The sequence below is a fragment of the Gobius niger genome (genome assembly GCF_951799975.1).
Source record: "Gobius niger genome assembly, chromosome: 19".
NCBI lineage: Eukaryota > Metazoa > Chordata > Actinopteri > Gobiiformes > Gobiidae > Gobius > Gobius niger.
Window position 1 is genome coordinate 27,323,157 of NC_136870.1, and position 22,689 is coordinate 27,345,845.

Consider the following 22,689-nt stretch of genomic DNA (forward strand, 5'->3'; position numbering starts at 1 on the left):
AAAGGTGGGGACAAAATGGAGGAAAAATGGGTGAAAAGGTGGGGACAAAATGGAGGAAAAAATGGGTGAAAAGTTGGGGACAAAATGGAGGAAAATATGGGTGAAAGTTGAGGACAAAATGGAGGAAAAATGGGTGAAAAGTTGGGGACAAAATGGAGGAAAATATGGGTGAAAAGTTGGGGACAAAATGAAGGAAACAGATGAAAAACTGATTGGGGAAAGTGTTTGTTCCCTGGTCTTTTTCAGGAAGCCTCTTGAAGTGAACGTCCTCAACACTAAAACACCCCAGTCCAGATGACAACCAGGTGTTTCGTGGTGCGGGTTGAAAACAGATTAAGTCGACTCAAACTCTAACTTCATATTTCCCCCTTTTTTTTTAACGGAAATCTCATAAATCTGACGGGTTTCTTTCCATTGACCTAAAGAAAATGTACAATTCTTGACTTTAATTCTGAATATTTCCTCCATAATCGTCTGAACGTTTAAATTTGAGGCGAAAGGAAAGATTTGGTGGAGTCGTTTTCACAGCGAGAACAAAGTCAGAACGTTTAAATCACGGAGTTCAGAACGGAATCCACAAACAAAAGTTGAAATTCATAAATCAGCCTGAAGAGCCGGAGCCGGGCCGGAGCCGGAGCCGGAGTTTCTGCAAAGTGCTTTGGTTAAAAAAAACGAACGGCTGTGAAAACGCAGAGTGAACGGTTTGTCATTCCGCTGATGAAGTGGTGGAGGTGGAGATGGAGGAGGTTTTCTCAGCAGTGCTCCAGGTAGTCGATGATCCGGGAGATGGATTTCTGTCCCGCGGTGCCAACGTCGCACTGGAGGAAACCACAAACAGGAGGAAACAGGTTTAGTTTTTCACGAGGAACACGGACTTTCAGCAGAGAATGTGGATCGTTTTAGCCACGTCTGAAAACATGGCCCTCTCAGTGTTTTGGATTAGATTCTGATGGGGGCGGGGCTTAGAGGAATGCTGCGAATTTATGTCCAGAATAATAATGATGTACGGTGAGGCGGCGGTGAGGCGACGGTGAGGGCGGTGTTTAACTCACGGTGAGGTTCATGAAGTTGAGGAACTTCTTGAGCATCTCGGTCATGATGGAGAAGTCTCCTTTGGGCAGGTTCTCCCTCACAGTCGTCACATTCATCTGACCACAAAGCAGAAAATATTATTATTATAATGATAATAATCCAGACACAGAACAAAGGATCACAGAGAACAAAGGAGGCGAAAACATGTGACTGTAGTAACTGTAGTAACTGTAGTAACTGTAGTAGTACTCACAGGACTCCCCTGGCAGAGGCAGCCCAGCAGCAGTAGTAATAGTAGATAGTAGATAGTAGATATAGTAGATAGTAGATAGTAGATAGTAGAAGTAGTAGTAGTAGTAGTAGATAGTAGTAGTAATAGTAGTAGTACTCACAGGACTCCCCTGGCAGAGGCAGCCCAGCAGCAGTGCGGTGTACGAGGCCACGATACTGTCCTCCATGTGCTTCCCCGCGTGCTGCAGAGCTGTAATGTAAACAGAGACACATTTAACTCTTTTTAAAGCTGTTTTATTCTTTAAGACAAGGCAGGCAGTCGCCTGGGGCCCCAACAGGCAAGGGCCCCCGTGAACTGGACCATTTTGGACCATATTTTAATGGAGTCAAACACTTGATAAACACAGTTTTCCTTCTGACTTTATGACTGTCATTACACCATGTCTCCACTGCTGCTCTGTGGCGCTGTTTATCCCCGTCCTGCTGCTGCTTTAGTGAGTCACTATAATGTAACTTAGAATGAGCAGTGACTTTTTACTCACGGCTCCACCAGGTTACATTTATATAAAGTGAAACACCCGTCATGACCTTCAGAACCTCCGCTTCTGCTCTGAGGGAAACTAATGCAGAGAACTGCATTATGGGAGTTGTCAGGTGACTCCTGCTCACGTAGCGTCCTCTCTCCCAGTGCGCAGTACACCGAGCGACCACCAGAGGGCCCGACCGAGAGTCTTGCTCCGGGCCCCTTGGTTCCCTTGCTACGCCTCTGAGTCTGAGGCCCCTCTCACCTTTGTTGAGGTCCAGCTCGTGCTCCTCCTCGTCCGGCTTCTTCTTGTCCGTCTTCTCCGTGGCGGCGTTGTTGTTGTGGTTGTCGTTGGCGACCCACTGGATCTCTCCGCCCGTCTCCTGCCACTCGCCGCTCTGGTCGGCCGGTTTGGGCGGCTCTTTGATGAGGTCATCAGTCTGCGCCTCGGCCAGCACCGCGGCGCGCTCTCTCTGGAGGAACAGCTGCACAAACGCAGGACGGCGGGAAATTAACGGGAAAATCACAAAACAATCAAACAGGAGAGACGAGAAGGTGAAGGAGGTCAGACTAAACACAGATCAATGTGAACCTTCTGCTGTAGATCAAGTTTTCTGTCAGATTTATCTATAAAGTGCAAGTCTGGGCTGTTTTCGTTGTGTGAGGGACAAAACTAACTAATAATCTCCACACTGCCCCCTGCTGGTGAACCTTTCCACCTGCAGCTTCTCCACTCTGTTTTGACACAACCTGATGACGTAACTCTGCAGACTGACCTGTACGAGGGCGGCGATGGCGCTCATGGTCCCGGTGCGGCCCAGGTCCTGGACGTGGTTGGGGCCTTGGATCACGGTGGTCTCACAGGGGCCGACCTCCAGGTCCATCTCCATCAGAGCGTATCGGTTCCTGGCGCTGTACTCCACCAGGTTTATCAGCAGACCCAGACCCTGAGAGGAGAGGAGGAACTTTACACCAACGAAACATCTCAACAGGTTTATGAGCAGACCCAGACCCTGAGACCACTACTGCCACCTCAGGTCATATGTGTAGCTGCAGCTTCTATATTAACCTCTTAACTCCCGCCTGAACCGAGAGCTTTTTCTCCAGTTCAGCTTTACCCAAATCCTGTAGGCCAGTGTAACACCTCATTTGAAAGCTAAGCCCTACAAAACTCATCTAAATGGATCTTTTCCTCACGTCATCACATTTTTTTTCCATCATTTTTTGGGGGGGGTTTTCAACTCATTTTTGTAAATTTTTTATACATTTTTTGTGAAATAGTAAAAAAAAATTCACATTTGTTGTCAATTTTTTGTCAGTTTTTTCAGCATTTTTTGTAAATTCTTTGTCAATTTTTTGTAAATTTTTCGTCAATTTTTGTTATCGTTTTTTGTACATTTTTCTGTCCTTTTTTGTCAATTTTTTGTACATTTTTTGTCAGTTTTTTGTCTAAGTTTTCTCACTTTTTTGTCACATTTTTGTCATTTTTTCATAATTTTTTTGTCAAATTTTTTTTATCGTTTTTTTGTACATTTTTCTGTCCTTTTTTGTAAATTTTTTGTCACATTTTTGTCATTTTTTATACATCTTTTGCCAATTTTTGCCACTTTCTCATAATTTTTCATAATTTTTTCGTCATTTTTTGTTAATTTTCGTACATTTTTCTGTCCTTTTTTGTCACATTTTTGCCACTTTTTCATCATTTTTTGTAAATTTTCCGTCAATTTTTTGTCATTTTTTTCATACATCTTTTGTCAATTTTTTGAAGTTTTCTCACTTTTTTGTCACATCTTCATTGTTTTTGTCTCACTTCTGTCACTATTTTCTCACCTTTTTTCCAGAAGCTTTTGGATTGGGGTAAAGCCAAACTGTAGAAAATGTGCTCGGTTCAGGCGGGAGTTAAGGGGTTAAGCTCGTGCATGACGGCACTTCAGACCCGAACACCTTCCTGAGTGACAGTGCAGGATTTTAGAGGCAGTTGTGGTGAACAGGTCTGAGCTCATTCTACACATTAGGACATGGCTGGAGGAAAATACTAAGTTTGAACATTTTTAATCTTCGTTTAGTCCCTTTAAGGCTCAAAAGTGTCGATCCCCACACTGTTCCTTAAAGCCGGACTCACCAGGACTCGGACGTCGAACCTCTGCTCCTGCGGCAGAAACTGCGGCACCTTCAGGACGCAGTTCAGAGCCGTGGTCATCAGGTCGTCCTGCTCGCCCGTCTTCGTGCTGCCCCATTCTGAGGAGACACAGAGTTAGAGTTAGAGGACGGGGTCAAACTGACTGAAGATTTACCACATCAACTGTATCTCCAAGGTCAAGGAATAAGGGAAAAATGGAGGGGAAATATTTAGAAACAATAAGAGAAAGAATAAGGGGGAAATTGGGGAAAACAGAGTGAAACAATGGTGGAAAAAGTGGGAAAAAGGGAAAAAAAAAGGGGGAAAATTGGGGGGAAAAATGGGTGCAAAGAAGGAAAAAAGTAGGAAAAAAGCGTGAAGAAATGGGGAAAAAGTGGGAAACAATTAAAGGGGGGGTATTAATGGACTTTTTCAAGCTTTCCATCATGTTATTATGTCATTCCCTCATTAAAAACATTTTTTTTTTGTCATGTTTTGTCACATTTTTGTCATTTTTTCTTCATTTTCTTAATCAATTTTTTGTCATTTGTTTGTCAATTTTTCATCAAATTTGTGTCAGTTTTTTGTAATTTTTTTTGTCACATTTTGTCACATTTTTCGTCAATTTTTTGTCATTTTATCGTCAATTTTTTGTCATTTTTTCGTCACTTTTTTGTCAATTTCTTGTGACATTTTTGTGACATTTTTGCCACTTTTTCATAAATTTTTCGTCACTTTTTTGTCACATTTCCATCATTGTTTTCGTCTCAGTTTTGTTGCTATTTTCACAGCTTTTTTCCAGAAGCTTTTGGACTGGGGTAAAGCCAAACTGGAGAAACTGTGCTCGGTTCAGGCAGGAGTTAAGGGGTTAAAGAGACCTATTTCAAGACATTCACTACAGCCATTTTGAGAGAGACATTTTATACAAGGCAGTTATTCTAATTTCCTGCATTTACAGACCAACAGAAGGTTTGCTCATCATTGTAGTGAGATATAGACTGGTGCTATGGGACTGAAAAAAGCATAACACCCCCTCTTTAAGAAAAGGTCTGGCTCACCGTTGTCGTGCGTCAGGTTGAGTAAGACTCCGATGATGGCTCTCATACAGTCCTGCACGGCTTTGGCCAGGGCTCTGTCCGAGGGCAGGTCTCGAGTGTACGTCTGGATCATCTGCTCGCACTTCCACAGCGCTCTGCAAACAGAAACACATAATATTAAAATAAACAACTTCTCCACTTCAGATTTATTCATGAATATCTAATCCTGTGTCTCCAGAAGGATTTATGGGACAGTGGGAGGGAACAGGGTTAAAAGAAACCATAAGACACGGTGGTGGACGTTTGAGTGTTTGATGACCAGCCTGTGGTTTTGTGTCTGTGATAAAGAGCGGAGTCTGAGGCAGATGTTCCTCTGTTCCCACACAAAACTGTACTGAGACATAACTCGATTTACACTAATGACGCTCGAACAGGCCACGGCTCGGGCCACGCAGGGAGAACCTCCCCTCAAACTTTCAGGCCACGACCCCCAATATCACTCAAGCAACAACTCTGTCAAACACAATTAGCATTTATAATAATTGTAGTAATGGTAGTGTATACAGTACAGCTGGATATCTGCACAAAGTTGATCATTAAATCATTAATGTACTAAATAAAGCAGGTCCTAAAATGCTGCCTTGGGGGATCCCAGCTGGGCGATGACGACAAGGCGATTTAGAGCCAGAGAGAGAAACAAAGCTGTGGGGAATAGTTGTTGGACCGTAAACCACTCCCGATCCAGGGCCCGTTTTTTTTTTAATCTTTATCTTTAATGATATCTGCTTTTTGGTACAGGTGCCTTAACCTCTTTACTCCCGCCTGAACCGAGAGGATCTTTTTCCTCACGTCATCACATTTTTTCCCCATCATTTTTTTGTTGGATATTCAACTCATTTTTGTCACATTTTTGTCATTTTTTGTCACATTTTTGTCATTTTTTTTCGTCAATTTTTGTCAAATTTTTATAATTTTTTTGTAATGTTTATGTCACATTTTTGTAACATTTTATCACATTTCTGTCATTTTTTTTGGTCACATTTTTGTCATTTTTTTTTGTCACATTTTTGTCATTTTTCGTCAATTTTTATCAAATTTTTGTAATGTTTTTGTAACATTTTATCACATTTCTGTACACATTTGTGTCATTTATTTGTCACATTTTTGTATTTTTTTCGTCACATTTTGTCACATTTTTGTATTTTTTTTGTCATATTTTTGTTGTTTTTTATCAAATTTTTATCACATTTTTGTCATTTTTTGGTCAAATTTTTATCACATTGTTGTCACATTGTCATTTTTTTGGTCGCATTTTTGTCATTTTTTTCCGTCAATTTTTGTCAAATTTTTATCAATTTTTTGTAATGTTTTTGTCACATTTTTTGTAACATTTTATCACATTTTTGTCAAATTTTTATCAAATTTTTGTCATTTTTTCATCAATTTTTGTCAAATTTTTATCAAATTTTTGTCATTTTTTTTGTCACATTTTTGTAATTTTTTTGTCACATTTTTGTAATTTTTTGGTCACATTTTTGTATTTTTTTCGTCACATTTTGTCACATTTTTGTCTTTTTTTTGGTCAAATTTTTATCACATTTTTGTCACATTGTCATTTTTTTGGTCACATTTTTGTCCTTTTTTCCCGTCAATTTTTGTCAAATTTTTATCAATATTTTGTAATGTTTTTGTCACATTTTTGTAACATTTTATCACATTTTTGTCATTTTTTGTCACATTTCTGTCTTTTTTTTGGTCACATTTTTGTCATTTTTTTTGTCACATTTTTGACATTTTTTGTCAAATTATTATCACATTTTCTGTCATTTTTTTGTCACATTTTTGTCATTTCTTGGTCAAATTTTTATCACATTTTTGTCACATTGTCATTTTTTTGGTCACATTTTTGTCACTTATTCGTCAATTTATTGTGACATCTTTGCCACTTCTTCATCAATTTTTCGGCACTTTTTTGTCCCATTTCCAGCATTGTTTTCGTCTCAGCTTTTTCCCAGAAGCTTTTGGACTGGGGTAAAGCCAAACTGGAGAAAATGTCCTCGGTTCAGGCGGGAGTTAAGGGGTTAACTGTACTTTTTCCGACACCTTTCTCTACCTTTTGCCGCGTTGTCACCGCTTTTCTTTTTGTCTCAGAGTTCCAGTTTCTTACTCCAGGTTTAGTTCTCGTTTTTAACCAGTTTGCTGTAAGTCCTGGTTTGGTCCTGGCTCAGACCGCGGCTCTGCCCTCTCTGATAATGAATAAAGTGTTAGTAAGTTACAGCTTTGCTTCACTTTGGCTGAAGGGTCTGGGCTGAGATAAACGGAATCAAATGTTCCTTTTGAGCTAAATCCGGCCTGGTTAAAGACGCCGTATCGTCCACTTCATAATGAACCGTTCTGTCCCAGTTAAACCGGGTTCTCTGCACTTCCGTCAGCTGCTCGGGCCTTTGTCCACGTCCAGACCAACAGACAGTTCAGAGATAATCAGGTTAAAGAAGAGCAGCTGGACGTGAGACAGAAGCTCAGTGTTTCAGAGTCCAGTCCAGTCCAGGGGAAGAAGTCCTCGTTCTTCAAAAGATCAAAGCTAACTCCTCATAAACCATGAAATAAAGAGGATTAGTGCCATTTCTCATTCTGGACGAGCGGAGACATGTGTGTCACTGTGCTATTGTGAAACTGACCAGAGGAGGAAGTTCAGAGATGTTTGTGTGAGGGAGTTCTTACTTGGCGGAGGAGACGATGAGAGACGAGTCTTTGTAGGCGATCAGGTAACTCTGGTTCTCCGGGTTGTGGACCGTCACCTGCACAGACGCCACATTCACTCAGTTATTCCAGGCTCTAGACAATACTTTTAAAGGCCCTGAGGTTTCTCTAGTAGCGGAATAACAATCATTGGTTATAAAAGCCAGGTTTAAAGTCCAGATACTTTATTTTTAACGCCACAGAAGCAGAACATTTGAGCATATTTCATCTCTTAAGATTTGCGAACTTGTGAAGCAAAAGTAGTCGAGCAGCGTCATTATTTCCCAAGAAAGACTGGGAGATGAGCAAATGGAGTTTACCTCCAATGACTAGAAATTGTGACAAAAATGTGGAAATAAAAAAGGGAAAATGTGGGAGAAAAATACAGGAAAATGTGGAAAAAGTGGGAAAATTAGGGATGCACCGATACCGATACCACATGCTTGTACTCATACTCGTACTCATTCATGAGGTCCCGATACCAGAAACCGAGGCGCAGCTACGAGGCGCAGCTACGAGGCGCACCTACGAGGCGCAGCTCTCAGCTGAGGAGAGAAGAAGCAACAAACTGGAGAATTGTTTAGTGTAAATACAATAATCCACATAGAGCTGACTTTATCACAGACTGCGCTCTCTAAACCAGAGTCTGTGCTGGATTTAACCAGAGCTTAATGTTGTTAGAGCTGCAGCGTCTGCAGTGTTTACAACATACAGGCTAACGTTGCTAACTCGCGGCTAGCAGTTTTGGCCATTCTGACGCCGTTTTATGCCCAGGGGTTTATTCATCTGAAAAACTAACCCAGCGACTAAAAAGTCCTCAGATTAAAGACATACAGCATGTTTATATTGAGCCAAAATGAGCTGCAGCAGAACAATGAAAACGCTGTAGCTTCTCGCTAAGTTACTACAAACACACGAGAAAATCTACAGGAGCTGAAGTAAAGACGAAAAGAGACCATTTAAGTAACATCTCAATACTATTGTTGAATAAAAACACATAAATGAATAAAGCTCAGGCATTGAGGAGCTTTAGGACATGGGCTTTTCTGTCTATGATGGACAGAGACATAAAAATATAAAATTATATTGAATGAAAATATATATCTATTATAGAAAACGCTATCTCAATGGCCGCCGCCTGGGCGCCGCCATGTTTATTTCCCATACCGACTTTGAAGCTAAGCAGGAAAGTGCCTGGTTAGAACTGGGATGGGAGACCGTTCCTCCGATGCTAAGCAGGGAAAGGCCTGGTTAGGACTGGGATGGGAGACCGTTTGGGAACACCAGGAAGCCTGGCGACAGTACTGAGTCTGTGCGTGGTTGGTGTTATTACATCCGCGGCCGGCCCCCACGTGACGAGTCCCACCGGCCGCGGGCATTGGCCACGGGTCCATATGGACCGCGGTGCTGCTGTCCGAGGACAACCCGCTGTCACAAAAACGCGAGTGCACGAGATCTGACTGCCGTGCGTGTGCGCGCATCCAAACAGGGCCATGTGTGCGTGTGTGTGCATGTGCGTATGTGTGTGCGTGTGCGTGCGTGCCCAAAACCTCCTCAAACACGAGCCTCTAATCACACGCGCTGCTCCGACTGATTTATCCTCCGTGTGCGTAAAAGCGAAAATGACACTACAACTTAACGAGCGCATGGCCTGCACTGCGTAGTTTTTTTCCTTTTTCTCTTTTTTTTTCCTTTGCTGCTGTAACATTTGTTTTCTATTTTGCTTTCACGTATTGAGCCCAGAGGTACATTTGATTCTAAAGCAGCTTGGAAAGCATTGCCAATTTTATTGTAAGGTTATAAATACTGTCTAACAACGATAATTAGGCTATTTCAGTTCAAAACCTACTCATTATTTTTTGGATTGTAAACTACCGTGATGCACCAAACCACGGGTCCTGCACTTTGAACCAAAGCGTTAGAGCTGAACCCCTAATATTTATCTATAATTATTCCACTGTCTCTTGAATTCTATTCCCTGAGTTTAGCGAAAATATTGTCGTTGTAGTTTATAAGAAAGGAGCACGGGTGCATCAAACACTCCAATTGCCGTTTGTTTGACATTTTTTTTTGCATTCATTCTTTTACTCATTTGTAGTGGCCATAGTTTTTGGCATGGGTTGGGCACCACTGGTCTACAGCTGCACTGTGTGACGGGTTGGACATTTCTTTGTAATCACTCATAATCTCAGAATATCAAATGTGGAGACTAGCGAGACCCGGCCGAAGGCCGGGTCTCAGCTAGTATATATATAAATAAATGGCATCAGCACAATTCTAATATAACGGCTCTTAAATGTATCGCCTACTTTACTTAAGGAAATGTACATGAGTGAATTAACTAATTACAAAACAATCTGCTGTGAAAAAAGTAAGAATGTTGAAGAAAATGCCTTGTACTTGTATCGGTGTTCGGTATCGGCAAGTACTTAAATCAAAGTACTCGTACTCTTATCGGTTTTAGAAAAAGTGGTATCGGTGCATCCATCAATGTGGGGGAAAAGTTGAAAAACTATAGGGATGAAAGAGGGAGAAATGTGGAGAAAAAATACACGGAAAATGTGGGAAAAAAAGGGAAAAATAGACTGAAAAAGAGGGGCAATGTGGGGGTGGAAAGTTGTGATACAAATGTGATACTTTTTGAGGACATTTAAGGCTTTGGTGAAAATCAAAACTGGACGAGTTCGACTTCCAGGTAAACTGTTAAAAAGGTGGGATAAACAGCAGATGTTTCACTTTGACATCAGGGATTTCCAGTGAAGACGTGACCAGATGTACAGATGAAAACATTATTAAGTGTAGTATGTTGGGGTGCTTACGCTCTCGAGCACCCGCAGACAGCGCTCCGCCCCCCACAGAGACGAGCCCAGCTTCTCCTCGTCCTCCTGCTGCGTCAGCTGCTCCGCGCACTCTTTCACTGCAGACACGCAGAAACAAACCTTTTACCAACATCATTCAGATTAAAATGTCCACGGTTTAGACTGTGGATTAAAGAGACTCGCTTCCTTCTGGAGAACTTGAATAAATGAAAGTGGAAGTAGGTTTTGTCAAAAAAAATCAATTCCTCCATACTAAAAGTGGATCGAAGCTGGATCTTCTTTTGAGCAGTGTCAATACTTTCTGTGTTTCCAGTTTGTGAACACTTTATATTCTAGGTTAAATCGCCAAATACAGTATGCAGTAAGCATTTGACTATGTGCAAAAACAGTTAAGTTATTACTTAATACAGGGCTCTAGACTGCGACCAAAATGCTCGCATATGCGAATATTTTTAGAGAAGGTGCGAGCAAAAAAAAAGGAAGTCTAATAGGCTTTATGAGGAGTGCTGCAAACAAGGTTATAAACAGCGTCTCCAGAGCACTCTTCAACACACACTGTGCACGCACACACCCAAGCTTCTAATATTATTGAAGAAGTCAGCTGGTAGTTTTGGCTAAACGCCCTGCTCTCCCTGTTTGTCTGAGGGATAAGAGAAAGCAACAGAAGCCACGTGTCCCAACATGAATTAACCTTCTTTTACTTTCTGCCAATTCGCACTTTACGACAGTTTATTCCCCACAGTAGTATATTTTCACATTTATGTTTATGTCCGAGCTCGCCGCTCGGCTGCAGCAGTACCGCCCCAAAAGGCGAGCTCACGAGCGCAGGTCAGGGAGAAATACGAGCTCGGGAGGAGGAGACAGGAGCAGAAAGAGTTTAGCGGTTTATGTTCCTACCCGAGTTCGCTCTGATCTCCTCGCGGTCAGAAGAAGCTTGTTTTAGAGCGCAAATGTAAAGCTAACAGAGAGCTAACGTAAAGCTAACAGAGAGCTAACGTAAAGCTAACAGAGAGCTAACGTATAGCTAACAGAGAGCTAACGTAAAGGTAACAGAGAGCTAACGTAAAGCTAACAGAGAGCTAACGTAAAGCTAACAGAGAGCTAACGTAAAGCTAACAGAGAGCTAACGTAAAGCTAACAGAGAGCTAACGTAAAGCTAACAGAGAGCTAACGTAAAGCTAACAGAGAGCTAACGTAAAGCTAACAGAGAGCTGACGTAAAGCTAACATAAAGCTAACAGCTGCTGTTATGGCCCGCCCTCTCCCTCAGCCGCAGCAGATTCAGCTCCTGTATTTTATTTAGGCTTTAGGTTAAATAAGTGAGGGTGATATTGCAGATTTGGAAAGAAAGAGACAAACAATTGTCAAGGAAGATGGATAATAATGGATTGAAAACACAAAATTAAAGCAGAACAATGCAAAAAAAAATATAATAAAATTATGTAAAATCACCAATATTAATATGAAAAAATCTATTTCAAAATGTTTTGACACTATTTTAATCATTATTAGGATCAATTATTAGTGATTTTGAACATGTTTATAACGGTCTTTGTTTTAATTTATTAAAATGGTGATATTGATATTGTGTCTCGAGTCTGTGCGACCAAATGAAAAAGTTGGTAGCACCAGCGCTACTAAAAGAAAAGTTAGTCTGGAGCCCTGTAATGTCTCAAGAACATGGTAAATCTGAATTAATATAATGCTGAGTATTCTGCAATGTAGACAATACAGTGTAGAAGGAAAGGGACAAGGGTTTCCTACAGCAAATATGATACTTATAAGGGGATTTTATTTTTGCTGTGGTATCGAAATCAAGCTTATTTTTCAGTATCGAAATCGAGTTTGAAATTTCAGTAGTAATAATGACACGATAAGTGGAAGTTGTCCCTTTGTACCTTTGTCGACGATGTGGTCCAGGCCTCCGAGCAGCCGCAGCTCCTCTTTGAACCAGTCTCCGGCTCGTTTCGACGTCAGAGACAGAAGAGTCTCCATCGCCAAGTGACCGGTCTACGGAGACACAGACGGGACAGTCAGTGAGCACACGCCATCCCTCGCTCCCATCCCCACATCCCCCAAAGAGAAATCCTCCCGACTCTTACGTTGATGTTCTGCAGGTCCAGGTGCTTGTTGTGCACCGTGTCGCACAGCTTGCGGATCTTCTCCTTGACCTTGGCGATCTCGCGGGCGCTGAGCTGCGCCGCGTCGGCCGCGCTCTGCTCCTGGTCCAGCTCCAGCAGCCGGATCATCAGGTCCAGACACGAGCGGTCCAGGTCCATGTTCAGCCGGTCTCTGCTGAGGATGTACATGAGCGCCGCCGTGCACAGAGACAGGTTCTGCAGAGGACACAGTGTCAGCCATTAGTACTTTCCTTATACTTGTACTAAAATATCTGTCTGTGTGTGGAAGATCTGCACATTTACAGTATCGGGTTCAGCTCCAATGTCAAGAAAAGTGGGTGGAAAAAATGGGAATATAATTTTTGGCGGAAAAGGGAGAAATTGTGCCAAAAATATGAAGAAAAAGGCAAAAAAAATAATAACTGGAGGGAAAAATATTGGGAATAAATTGAGAAAAATATTAGTAAAAAGAACTTATCAAAAATTAGGAAACACCTTTTGAAAAAACAAGAAAAAATTGCAGCAAAAATAAGAAAAAAAATAATTGTTATAAATTCAAGAAAAAATATGGAAAAAATAAAAAATTGGGCAAAAATGAAGGGGAAAAAATAGAAAAAATATGAGTAATAATAAATGTGCAGAAAAAGATTTTAAAAATCATGGAAAACAAAAGAGAACTGAGAAAAATTGAGAAAAATAATTTATACTTTCGATATCAGACAGGTATGGTTTAATGGTAAACCTTATTTAAACTTTAAAGGGGGGGCATTACGCAAAATCTTCTTCTTTTTCAAGCTTTCCATCATGTTATTCTGTCATTCCCTCATTAAAAACATGGCTGAAGTGTTGCCTTGGCACATTCACGTATTTCTGAGTAATCTGTAAAAACTCTGATGGCGGCCATTTTAGGGATAGGTTTGCCTGAGTCCTCCTAGGAACGCCCCCACCTCCTGGAGACGCCTCCGAGCTTTCGTCACCAGCCGAGTAACCAACCACTGCTCCTCAGCAGAACCCCCTCCCCACTGATGCCACAGACAGCGTGTGGAGGGGGCGTGTCTAAAGGCTCAGAGGTTCTTAAAGAGACAGAGGCCTATTTCAAGACATTCACTACAGCCATTTTGAGAGAGACATTTTATACAAGGCAGTTATTCTAATTTCCTGCATTTACAGACCAACAGAAGGTTTGCTCATCATTGTAGTGAGATATAGACTGGTGCTATGGGACTGAAAAAAGCAGGATACCCCCTCTTTAATAAGAAAAGTGTGGTGCAGTTCCTGACCTGGTGCTGGGGGGCGTCGTTGAGCGTCTTGAAGACCTGTGCCACCTTCCCTCGGGCTCGCAGGTGCATCCTGAAGCTGGGCATGGCACAGCGCGTCGCCAGGCTGATCACACTGGAACACACAACACTTTGTTTCACTCCCTCATCAGTACTGACATTTATGGGATATTTTTAGCTTTTTGAAGGCCATCCATCATTCTGACGGATTGAAAATCAAGCTGTAATTAAAATAAAGACACAGCGCTGCTCCGTCTGGGCTCTGGTGAAATATGAACCAAATATTGACAGATGAGGCTCTGAATAAGTCGTCCTCCTTTGAGACTTTTACACACGAGTTTTCAGCTTCAGTTTAGCTCCAGTTGTACAGCAATCTCTGATTATTTCCCAACATAAATAATAGGTATATCTTTAAACACCTAAAAAAAGCAGGTTATTAAAGATTAATTAATGATACAATACCTAACCCGATACTCAGGGCCTGATATGATACGTCTGCGATACTTGTCATTATAACAAACTGCAAGACTTATCCGATATTGAATAAGAAAGCACAAAGAGAGTTAAGGTCAGCACTACACAATTTTATACAATTCTATTTTATATAGAATGGGGGGTCCACACTACACGACTGGATTCAGTGCGATTATAGAACGTGGGGGTTCACACTTCACGACTGAGAATCGTAAGAGCGACACACGATTCTGACAAACAGCTGATGCTTTATAACACAGCGCGTCTGTCGTCTCTACGGCTTCCAAAACTGAGCCCAAATCCGCAAAGACAGGCCTGTGTTTGTGGGGAAACGTGTGTGTCCCGATTGGTCAACGGTGTCAACAATGTCATAACACCGCGGCGCTAGCTTACTGCTACTACGAAGCCTTACACTTGGCTATAGTTCTGTCAAAAGGAGATAAAAGTTGGCGACAGGAAGAAGCGGGACGTATTTCAGTGGATTTAATAAGAAAAGGAGTCGGACCTCAGCCTCAGATGGAGGAGAAAGCGGGGAGGCTAGCCGCCGTTAGCAGCGAGGTGAAGCTGAACAGTTCGTCTCCAAACTCAGTAAGTGCCGCTAAACTCGGTTCGTGGTTGAAATGTAGCTGGAAAAGGTGGTTGTCGTAAACTTTTGGTGATATAAAGTTGTGCTGTTTTGTGTGTGGGGCTGTGGCCATGAAAGGAGTTGTTTGTGCCGCTGGTTTAAGTCTTTATAGCACTCTGTCATTCACATTTGGGACGGTAAAATCACCCACGTTTCTCCCGTGCGTCCAAAATCGGGCTTAAAAATCAAACATGTTCTTAACCATCTCTAAATCTGTCTATGTTTCCTCTTCACCTGCAACATCTCGCCTTAAAGGGCTGTTCAGTCCTTTAGTCTGAAGTCTCGTCTGAAGTCTCGTCTGAAGTCTCGTCTGTAGTCTCGCCCGTACTCTCGCCCGTACTCTCGCCCGTACTCTCGCCCGTACTCTCGCCCGTACTCTCGCCCGTACTCTCGCCCGTACTCTCGCCCGTACTCTCGCCCGTACTCTCGCCCGTACTCTCGCCCGTACTCTCGCCCGTACTCTCGCCCGTACTCTCGTCTGTACTCTCGTCTGTACTCTCGTCTGTACTCTCGTCTGTACTCTCGCCTGTAGTCTCGCCTGTAGTCTCGCCTGAAGTCTCGCCTGAAGTCTAGCCTGAAGTCTCGTCTGAAATCTCGCCTGTAGTCTCGCCTGTAGTCTCGCCTGTAGTCTCGCCTGTAGTCTCGCCTGTAGTCTCGCCTGTAGTCTCGTCTGAAGTCTAGCCTGAAGTCTAGTCTGAAGTCTCGTCTGAAGTCTAGCCTGAAGTCTAGTCTGAAGTCTCGTGTGAAGTCTAGCCTGAAGTCTAGCCTAAAGTCTCGCCTGAAGTCTCGTGTGAAGTCTAGCCTGAAGTCTCGCCTGAAGTCTCGTCTGAAGTCTCGTCTGTAGTCTCGTCTGTTGTTCATAGTCTCGTCTGTAGTCCATAGTCTCGTCTGTTGTTCATAGTCCCGTCAGTCGTATTTTTTTTTACCTGAGGCAGCGCGTGTTGAGCGGCTGTCCCGTCTTCAGTCCCGTTGCCAGATACTCGAAGTCGTCGGTGAACTCCTGGTTTTCTCCGAACTCCACCACGTCGTTGAAGTGCTTGACGTGCTGCACCACCGTGTACAACTGACACACAAACACACACAAACACACAAACGTCAGATCCTCACTCATCTACACTCTCAGAGCCATTTGAACGCTCAGTACCTCCTTGTGCTCCTTGTGGCAGCGCAGCGCGGTGACCGTCTCCTGACACGGGTCGGACGGCACTCGGACACATTTGGAGACTTTAGGAGGAGGGGGCGGGGCTTTGAACAGGCCGTCGTCTTTATTCTGAGAGTCTGAGGGGGCGCTGCCTACGCTGCTGCTGCTGCTGCTGCCGATGCCGCTGCCGCCGGGAACCAAGCTCTGAGAGGAGACACGGGTCATCAGAGGAAAATCACATTTGTTCAGAATATTATCTACCTATTTCTTGACAATTCTGCCCCCATTTTTTCCACTTTTCCCCCAATTTCTCTTAATTAATTCCCCCTTTTTTCCCTAGTTTCCATCCACATTTTACTCCATTCCTAACTTTTCCCCACATTTCTTGACATTGTTGATAAACTCTATAACAGGGGTAGGCAACGTCAGGCGCGGGGGCCAATCCGGCCCTCTAGCATAGAACCATTGGCCCTCAAGAGGATTTTGAGAAATAACTTTCCACAAATCAGAGGTACTTTAACCAGTGGAGTTTAACCCCTTAACTCCAGCCTTAACCGAGCACATTTTCTCCAGTTTGGCTTTACCCAAATCTAAAAAGCCTCTCGATTGGAGATTACAGCCTATAGGAGTAACGCCTTATTTGAAAGCTAAGACCGTCAAATTTTCGTGACTTTTTTGTCACTTTTTCGTCAAATTATTAGCATTTTTTTTTGTCAAATTCTTATCACTTTTTTGTCAATTTTTCGTCAATTTTTTCCTCAATTTTTCGTCATTTTTTTCTCATTTTTTGTAAATTTTGTGTCACTTTTTCGTCCATTTTTTCTCACTTTTTTCACATTTTCATCCTTGTTTTCGTCGCAGTTTTGTCGCTATTTTCACACCTTTTTTCCAGAATTGGGGTAAAGCTGGAGAAAATGTGCTCGGTTCAGGTGGGAGTTAAGGGGTTAAGGATGTTTGTTGCATTCTGTTGCTTTTTCATCGCGCCCGTTTTTGTCGACCTTTTGATGCATTTTTTTTCAGCTTTTAGATTTGGGAAAGGTCAAACTGGAGAAAATCTGTTCGCTTAAGGGGTTAAGTACTGTAAAAAATGTGAGAAATACTGTCAATTACTTAAACATTTCCAAACAGAACACCAAATGAGGTAATATATAAAGCACAGCACTGGCATGTGTAAGCTTAACTTTTGGCTAAAATTGTCGGATTCGGCCCTTGGTCTTTTTACAATGAAGAAAACCGTCCCTCGACCGAGCAAACTTGCCTGCCCCTGCTCTATAATAAATGTGCATATCTTCCAAACTGCAGTTTCGATGTGCTTTTGGATCTAAGCTTGATCCAGCTGCTGTGACAGTTCTCAGACTCACCGGAGCGGCCTGAGGTTTGGACAGGAAGGCGGGCGGCGGCTCCTCTTCGCTGTCCATGGTCCAGTGCCGAGCGTTATACACCGCTTTAGTGGGAGACTGAGGAGTCACAAACATCAGGTTGTTTTAACGCCTGAATATATTCCCAGTTATATAAACAAACATATCATCAGTGTTTTTAGATTTAGATTCATTCACATCGACATGGCAGGAAAAAATGTTTAACCTCAAATGTGTCAATTATAGATAGATATAGAAGAAAAACACAGCTGTAAGTAAGGATTAAACAACTCGGAGTCGTGCATTAGATGGTTCTAATGCCCGACACAGTGGAGCTACTCCTGCATTATAACGTCTAACGTGGCTCCTCGTTGTTTAATCCGCTTATACCAGGGTCCCACAAACGTAACATTTATAATCAATGTGTTTTTTCATTGACTAACCTCACTAAATCTGCCAGACTACGGGACTATTTTGTGTGGGTTATTAGCCGGTCACTGAAGGCTGGTCTCAGAGCGAGTCATTCTCCGCAGCTATTACGAGGATCTCAGTCAGGCTCAACGACACAACATCAGCACAGAATCACAACACAACAGGACTAACCCGGAAACACTTTTCCCTGGAAGTAAACACCGATATGCGGCACTCGTGGGCAGGAGTTATTTACCTTTTACGCTGTTTAACCTGAAGCTAAAGCTAGCTAGCTCAACCAGCTCAACTGTTTATGGAAACAGCTGCGGTGAAGTCGCTCACACCTGGGCCCCCCCAACTCAAACTTTTATGATTGACTTTACTAATCCAGACAAATATGCTTCAATGCAGGATCATTTTATGTACGCCTGAAAAGGATGAATAGCCTTAACCGTTTTCAATAGAAATGTAAAGCTCAGATGTTATTAACAGTAGCTAACCTAGCTGCTCACTCTCCTCTACAAACATTTAGCAAACGCTTTGTTTTGCCCAAAAACGTTGAAATTAACACAAAATCCATCTCATACGTTCCTGTCAGTCACTAATTACGCCTTTATCTGATTCAGCTGTGTCATGCGTTGCTATGGCGACGCCACAGCGGAGTGATATCCCAGGGATTTAACTACCGGACTACGTGTGCGGTTATACCAAAATAATGCACCAGCCAATCAGAATCCAGCATTCACCCAGACCATGGTGTAAAACAGATTTATCGTGTGGCTCTTCTTGGCTGCAGATGGTCTTCGGTGTCTGAGCTGGTCTGAGTTATGAAGGTGCAGAGGAACTGTCCTTCAGGATGTTCTGGAGGATTTGCAGTGTGGCCATGTCCCGCCTCTCACTCAGAGACTGGATGTGTTTTTGTTTTCAAGCTGAGGCTGAATTCTTACAGGACGAGGTATGTCGTAAATTAGCGACACTCGCCGTTAATGGGCTAAAGATTTAGGACATTGAAAGAACCTTTTTCATACTACGACGTGAAAACTAACATGCTACGGGAGAAAACTAGCAAAAAATCTCTGTGACACACGATGTTTTCACCTGCCTCGCCTTTAGAAGGGAACTGGACATTGTAAAAACCTAAAGATGTTTTATTTGAAACATTTATTACGATGCCATTAAATCAAGCCGTTGAGCCGTGCGTTCGCGGGATAAAACAAAGCTAACAGCATCTCGTCGGGTCTTGGCTGGGGCTTTGAGCCGGTTTTGCTCCTCGCGGCTCAAAGACAAAAGGCGGCGCTCGGCGGGAAACGCTCCGACACAAAAGACGGATTCTGGAGAGGAGCTAAATTAAACCTTGCGTCTGCCAAACCAGGTCCCGCCTGACGCTTCGGCCGCGAGGGGCGAACACCGGCGAAGAGAGAGCCGCGAACACGAGCCAAACCTGCAGGGGGCGGCGTGGAGGCGGGTGTTACTGTGGCCAGGAGAGGCACGCTTCATGGGGCTTTGGCCGGGCCTGAAAAGATGAAGCTCCAGCTCCTTGAAAGCAGCTCATTGTTCCAAACTCGAGTGTCGCGGCCGTTGGTTCACACTTAACACCATCACATTTGTAGTTATAGAGACGCACGATCCAGCTTTTTGCTTCCAATAATTGACGAAATGGAAACTCACGAGTTCTCGGGCTGGAGACCTGAACTTTTTTCATGTGCCTACACGAAAATATGTGTCATCTAGAACCAGAAAAAAGAAAACATGTCTGACCTTCTTCTGAGCGCTGAAGATCCTCCTGAACGAGTCCGGGTTCTTCTCTGTGGGTTTACTGGGAGCAGCGACTCTACGCGGAGCTCCGGCCAGGACCATCAGGCCTTCCTCCGAGAAATCCAGCAATTCTGAGCCACAGACACAAGAGGAGTTCATATCACACATGCTTTTGTTTAACGTTTGACGAAACTCTTACTTTGTTTCTAGGCGAGGTTTAGTTTGTAGTTTAAGTCAAACCAAATTCCTTGTAAATTTAATTGACAAAACCTAAGTTAATGTGGTCAACTTTCCAATCTCTTTCAAACTCATCCAATCTCTTTCAAACTCTTTCAAACTCTTTCAATCTCTTTCAATCTCTTTCAATCTCTTTCAATCTCTTTCAATCTCTTTCAATCTCTTTCAATCTCTTTCAATCTCTTTCAATCTCTTTCAATCTCTTTCAATCTCTTTCAATCTCTTTCAATCTCTTTCAATCTCTTTCAATCTCTTTCAATCTCTTTCAATCTCTTTCAATCTCTTTCAATCTCTTCCAATCTCTTCCAATCTCTTCCAATCTCTTCCAATCTCTTCCAATCTCTTCCAATCTCTTCCAATCTCTTCCAATCTCTTCCAATCTCTCCCAATCTCTCCCAATCTCTCCCAATCTCTCCCAATCTCTTCCAATCTCTTCCAATCTCTTCCAATCTCTTCCAATCTCTTCCAATCTCTTCCAATCTCTTCCAATCTCTTTCAATCTCTTTCAATCTCTTTCAATCTCTTTCAATCTCTTTCAATCTCTTTCAATCTCTTTCAATCTCTTCCAATCTCTTCCAATCTCTTCCAATCTCTTCCAATCTCTTCCAATCTCTTCCAATCTCTTCCAATCTCTTCCAATCTCTTTCAATCTCTTACAATCTCTTACAATCTCTTTCAATCTCTTTCAATCTCTTTCAATCTCTTTCAATCTCTTTCAATCTCTTACAATCTCTTACAATCTCCTTCAATCTCCTTCAATCTCTTACAATCTCTTACAATCTCTTTCAATCTCTTTCAATCTCTTTCAATCTCTTTCAATCTCTTTCAATCTCTTTCAATCTCTTCCAATCTCTTCCAATCTCTTCCAATCTCTTCCAATCTCTCCCAATCTCTCCCAATCTCTCCCAATCTCTTCCAATCTCTTCCAATCTCTTCCAATCTCTTCCAATCTCTTCCAATCTCTTCCAATCTCTTCCAATCTCTTCCAATCTCTTCCAATCTCTCCCAATCTCTTCCAATCTCTCCCAATCTCTCCCAATCTCTCCCAGTCTCTCCCAGTCTCTCCCAGTCTCTTCCAGTCTCTTCCAGTCTCTTCCAGTCTCTTCCAGTCTCTTCCAGTCTCTTTCAATCTCTTTCAATCTCTTTCAATCTCTTCCAATCTCTCCCAATCTCTTCCAATCTCTTCCAATCTCTCCCAATCTCTCCCAATCTCTCCCAATCTCTTCCAGTCTCTTCCAGTCTCTTCCAGTCTCTTCCAGTCTCTTCCAGTCTCTTCCAGTCTCTTTCAATCTCTTTCAATTTCTTTCAATCTCTTTCAATCTCTCCCAATCTCTCCCAATCTCTTCCAGTCTCTTCCAGTCTCTTCCAATCTCTTCCAATCTCTTTCAATCTCTTTCAATCTCTTTCAATCTCTTTCAATCTCTTTCAATCTCTTTCAATCTCTTCCAATCTCTTCCAATCTCTTCCAATCTCTTCCAATCTCTTCCAATCTCTTCCAATCTCTTTCAATCTCTTACAATCTCTTACAATCTCTTTCAATCTCTTTCAATCTCTTTCAATCTCTTTCAATCTCTTACAATCTCTTACAATCTCTTACAATCTCCTTCAATCTCCTTCAATCTCTTACAATCTCTTACAATCTCTTTCAATCTCTTTCAATCTCTTTCAATCTCTTTCAATCTCTTTCAATCTCTTTCAATCTCTTTCAATCTCTTTCAATCTCTTCCAATCTCTTCCAATCTCTTCCAATCTCTCCCAATCTCTCCCAATCTCTCCCAATCTCTTCCAATCTCTTCCAATCTCTTCCAATCTCTTCCAATCTCTTCCAATCTCTTCCAATCTCTTCCAATCTCTTCCAATCTCTCCCAATCTCTTCCAATCTCTCCCAATCTCTCCCACTCTCTCCCAGTCTCTCCCAGTCTCTCCCAGTCTCTTCCAGTCTCTTCCAGTCTCTTCCAGTCTCTTCCAGTCTCTTCCAGTCTCTTTCAATCTCTTTCAATCTCTTTCAATCTCTTCCAATCTCTCCCAATCTCTTCCAATCTCTTCCAATCTCTCCCAATCTCTCCCAATCTCTCCCAATCTCTTCCAGTCTCTTCCAGTCTCTTCCAGTCTCTTCCAGTCTCTTCCAGTCTCTTCCAGTCTCTTCCAGTCTCTTCCAGTCTCTTTCAATCTCTTTCAATCTCTTTCAATCTCTTTCAATCTCTCCCAATCTCTCCCAATCTCTTCCAGTCTCTTCCAGTCTCTTCCAGTCTCTTCCAGTCTCTTCCAGTCTCTTTCAATCTCTTTCAATCTCTTTCAATCTCTTCCAAACTCTTCCGATCTCTTCCGATCTCTTCCGATCTCCTCCGATCTCCTCCGATCTCCTCCGACCTCTTCATTATACAGCACGAGGCTCTCTACCCTGTAAAGTTCTCGCTCACCTGTCCGGAAGCTGTTGTCGTATCGGTCCGAGCTCCTCTTGTTCTCCGTCGGGGCCGGTTTGTCCCTCGTTCTCTCCGCCGTCCTCTCGATCATCTCGTTCATCTGGAGTCTGTCCATCCGCTCCAGGCGGTCGAAGCGATCGAACGGATCCTCGATGTCCTCGCACGGCTGAGCAACACGACACAATTACATTATTATTACTTATTATTATTTCATTTCTACGGCAACAGAGGAACGCGGGGAAACTGTTGAACAAAAAACTGAGCAATTTCCTTCCAACCGTTTTAGTCTTAGTTTCATTACGATTAGAGGCATTAGCTTAGCTACAGCAAATGCATTGTTGTACCTTTTTATTATTATAGAATCCAGGT

The 22,689-nt window shown here is 42.6% G+C and overlaps 1 protein-coding gene across 1 annotated transcript in view; it reads right to left on the reverse strand.

Moving 5' to 3' along the window:
- Positions 1-685: 685 nt before the first annotated feature.
- waplb (WAPL cohesin release factor b) overlaps positions 686-22,689 on the reverse strand; it is a 37,267-nt gene continuing 15,263 nt past the window's right edge. Inside the window, exons 5-21 of the mRNA XM_079577119.1 lie at positions 22,318-22,486; positions 19,664-19,791; positions 17,498-17,593; positions 16,140-16,340; positions 15,922-16,058; positions 13,900-14,011; positions 12,602-12,835; positions 12,398-12,509; positions 10,501-10,598; positions 7,664-7,740; positions 4,964-5,097; positions 3,909-4,024; positions 2,563-2,733; positions 2,052-2,271; positions 1,425-1,513; positions 1,053-1,148; positions 686-818 (exon numbers count right to left, since the gene is read on the reverse strand). Coding sequence (XP_079433245.1) covers positions 753-818; positions 1,053-1,148; positions 1,425-1,513; positions 2,052-2,271; positions 2,563-2,733; positions 3,909-4,024; positions 4,964-5,097; positions 7,664-7,740; positions 10,501-10,598; positions 12,398-12,509; positions 12,602-12,835; positions 13,900-14,011; positions 15,922-16,058; positions 16,140-16,340; positions 17,498-17,593; positions 19,664-19,791; positions 22,318-22,486 — 2,256 coding nt within the window. The 3' untranslated portion in view covers positions 686-752. The remainder of the gene's footprint in view (positions 819-1,052; positions 1,149-1,424; positions 1,514-2,051; positions 2,272-2,562; positions 2,734-3,908; positions 4,025-4,963; positions 5,098-7,663; positions 7,741-10,500; positions 10,599-12,397; positions 12,510-12,601; positions 12,836-13,899; positions 14,012-15,921; positions 16,059-16,139; positions 16,341-17,497; positions 17,594-19,663; positions 19,792-22,317; positions 22,487-22,689) is intronic.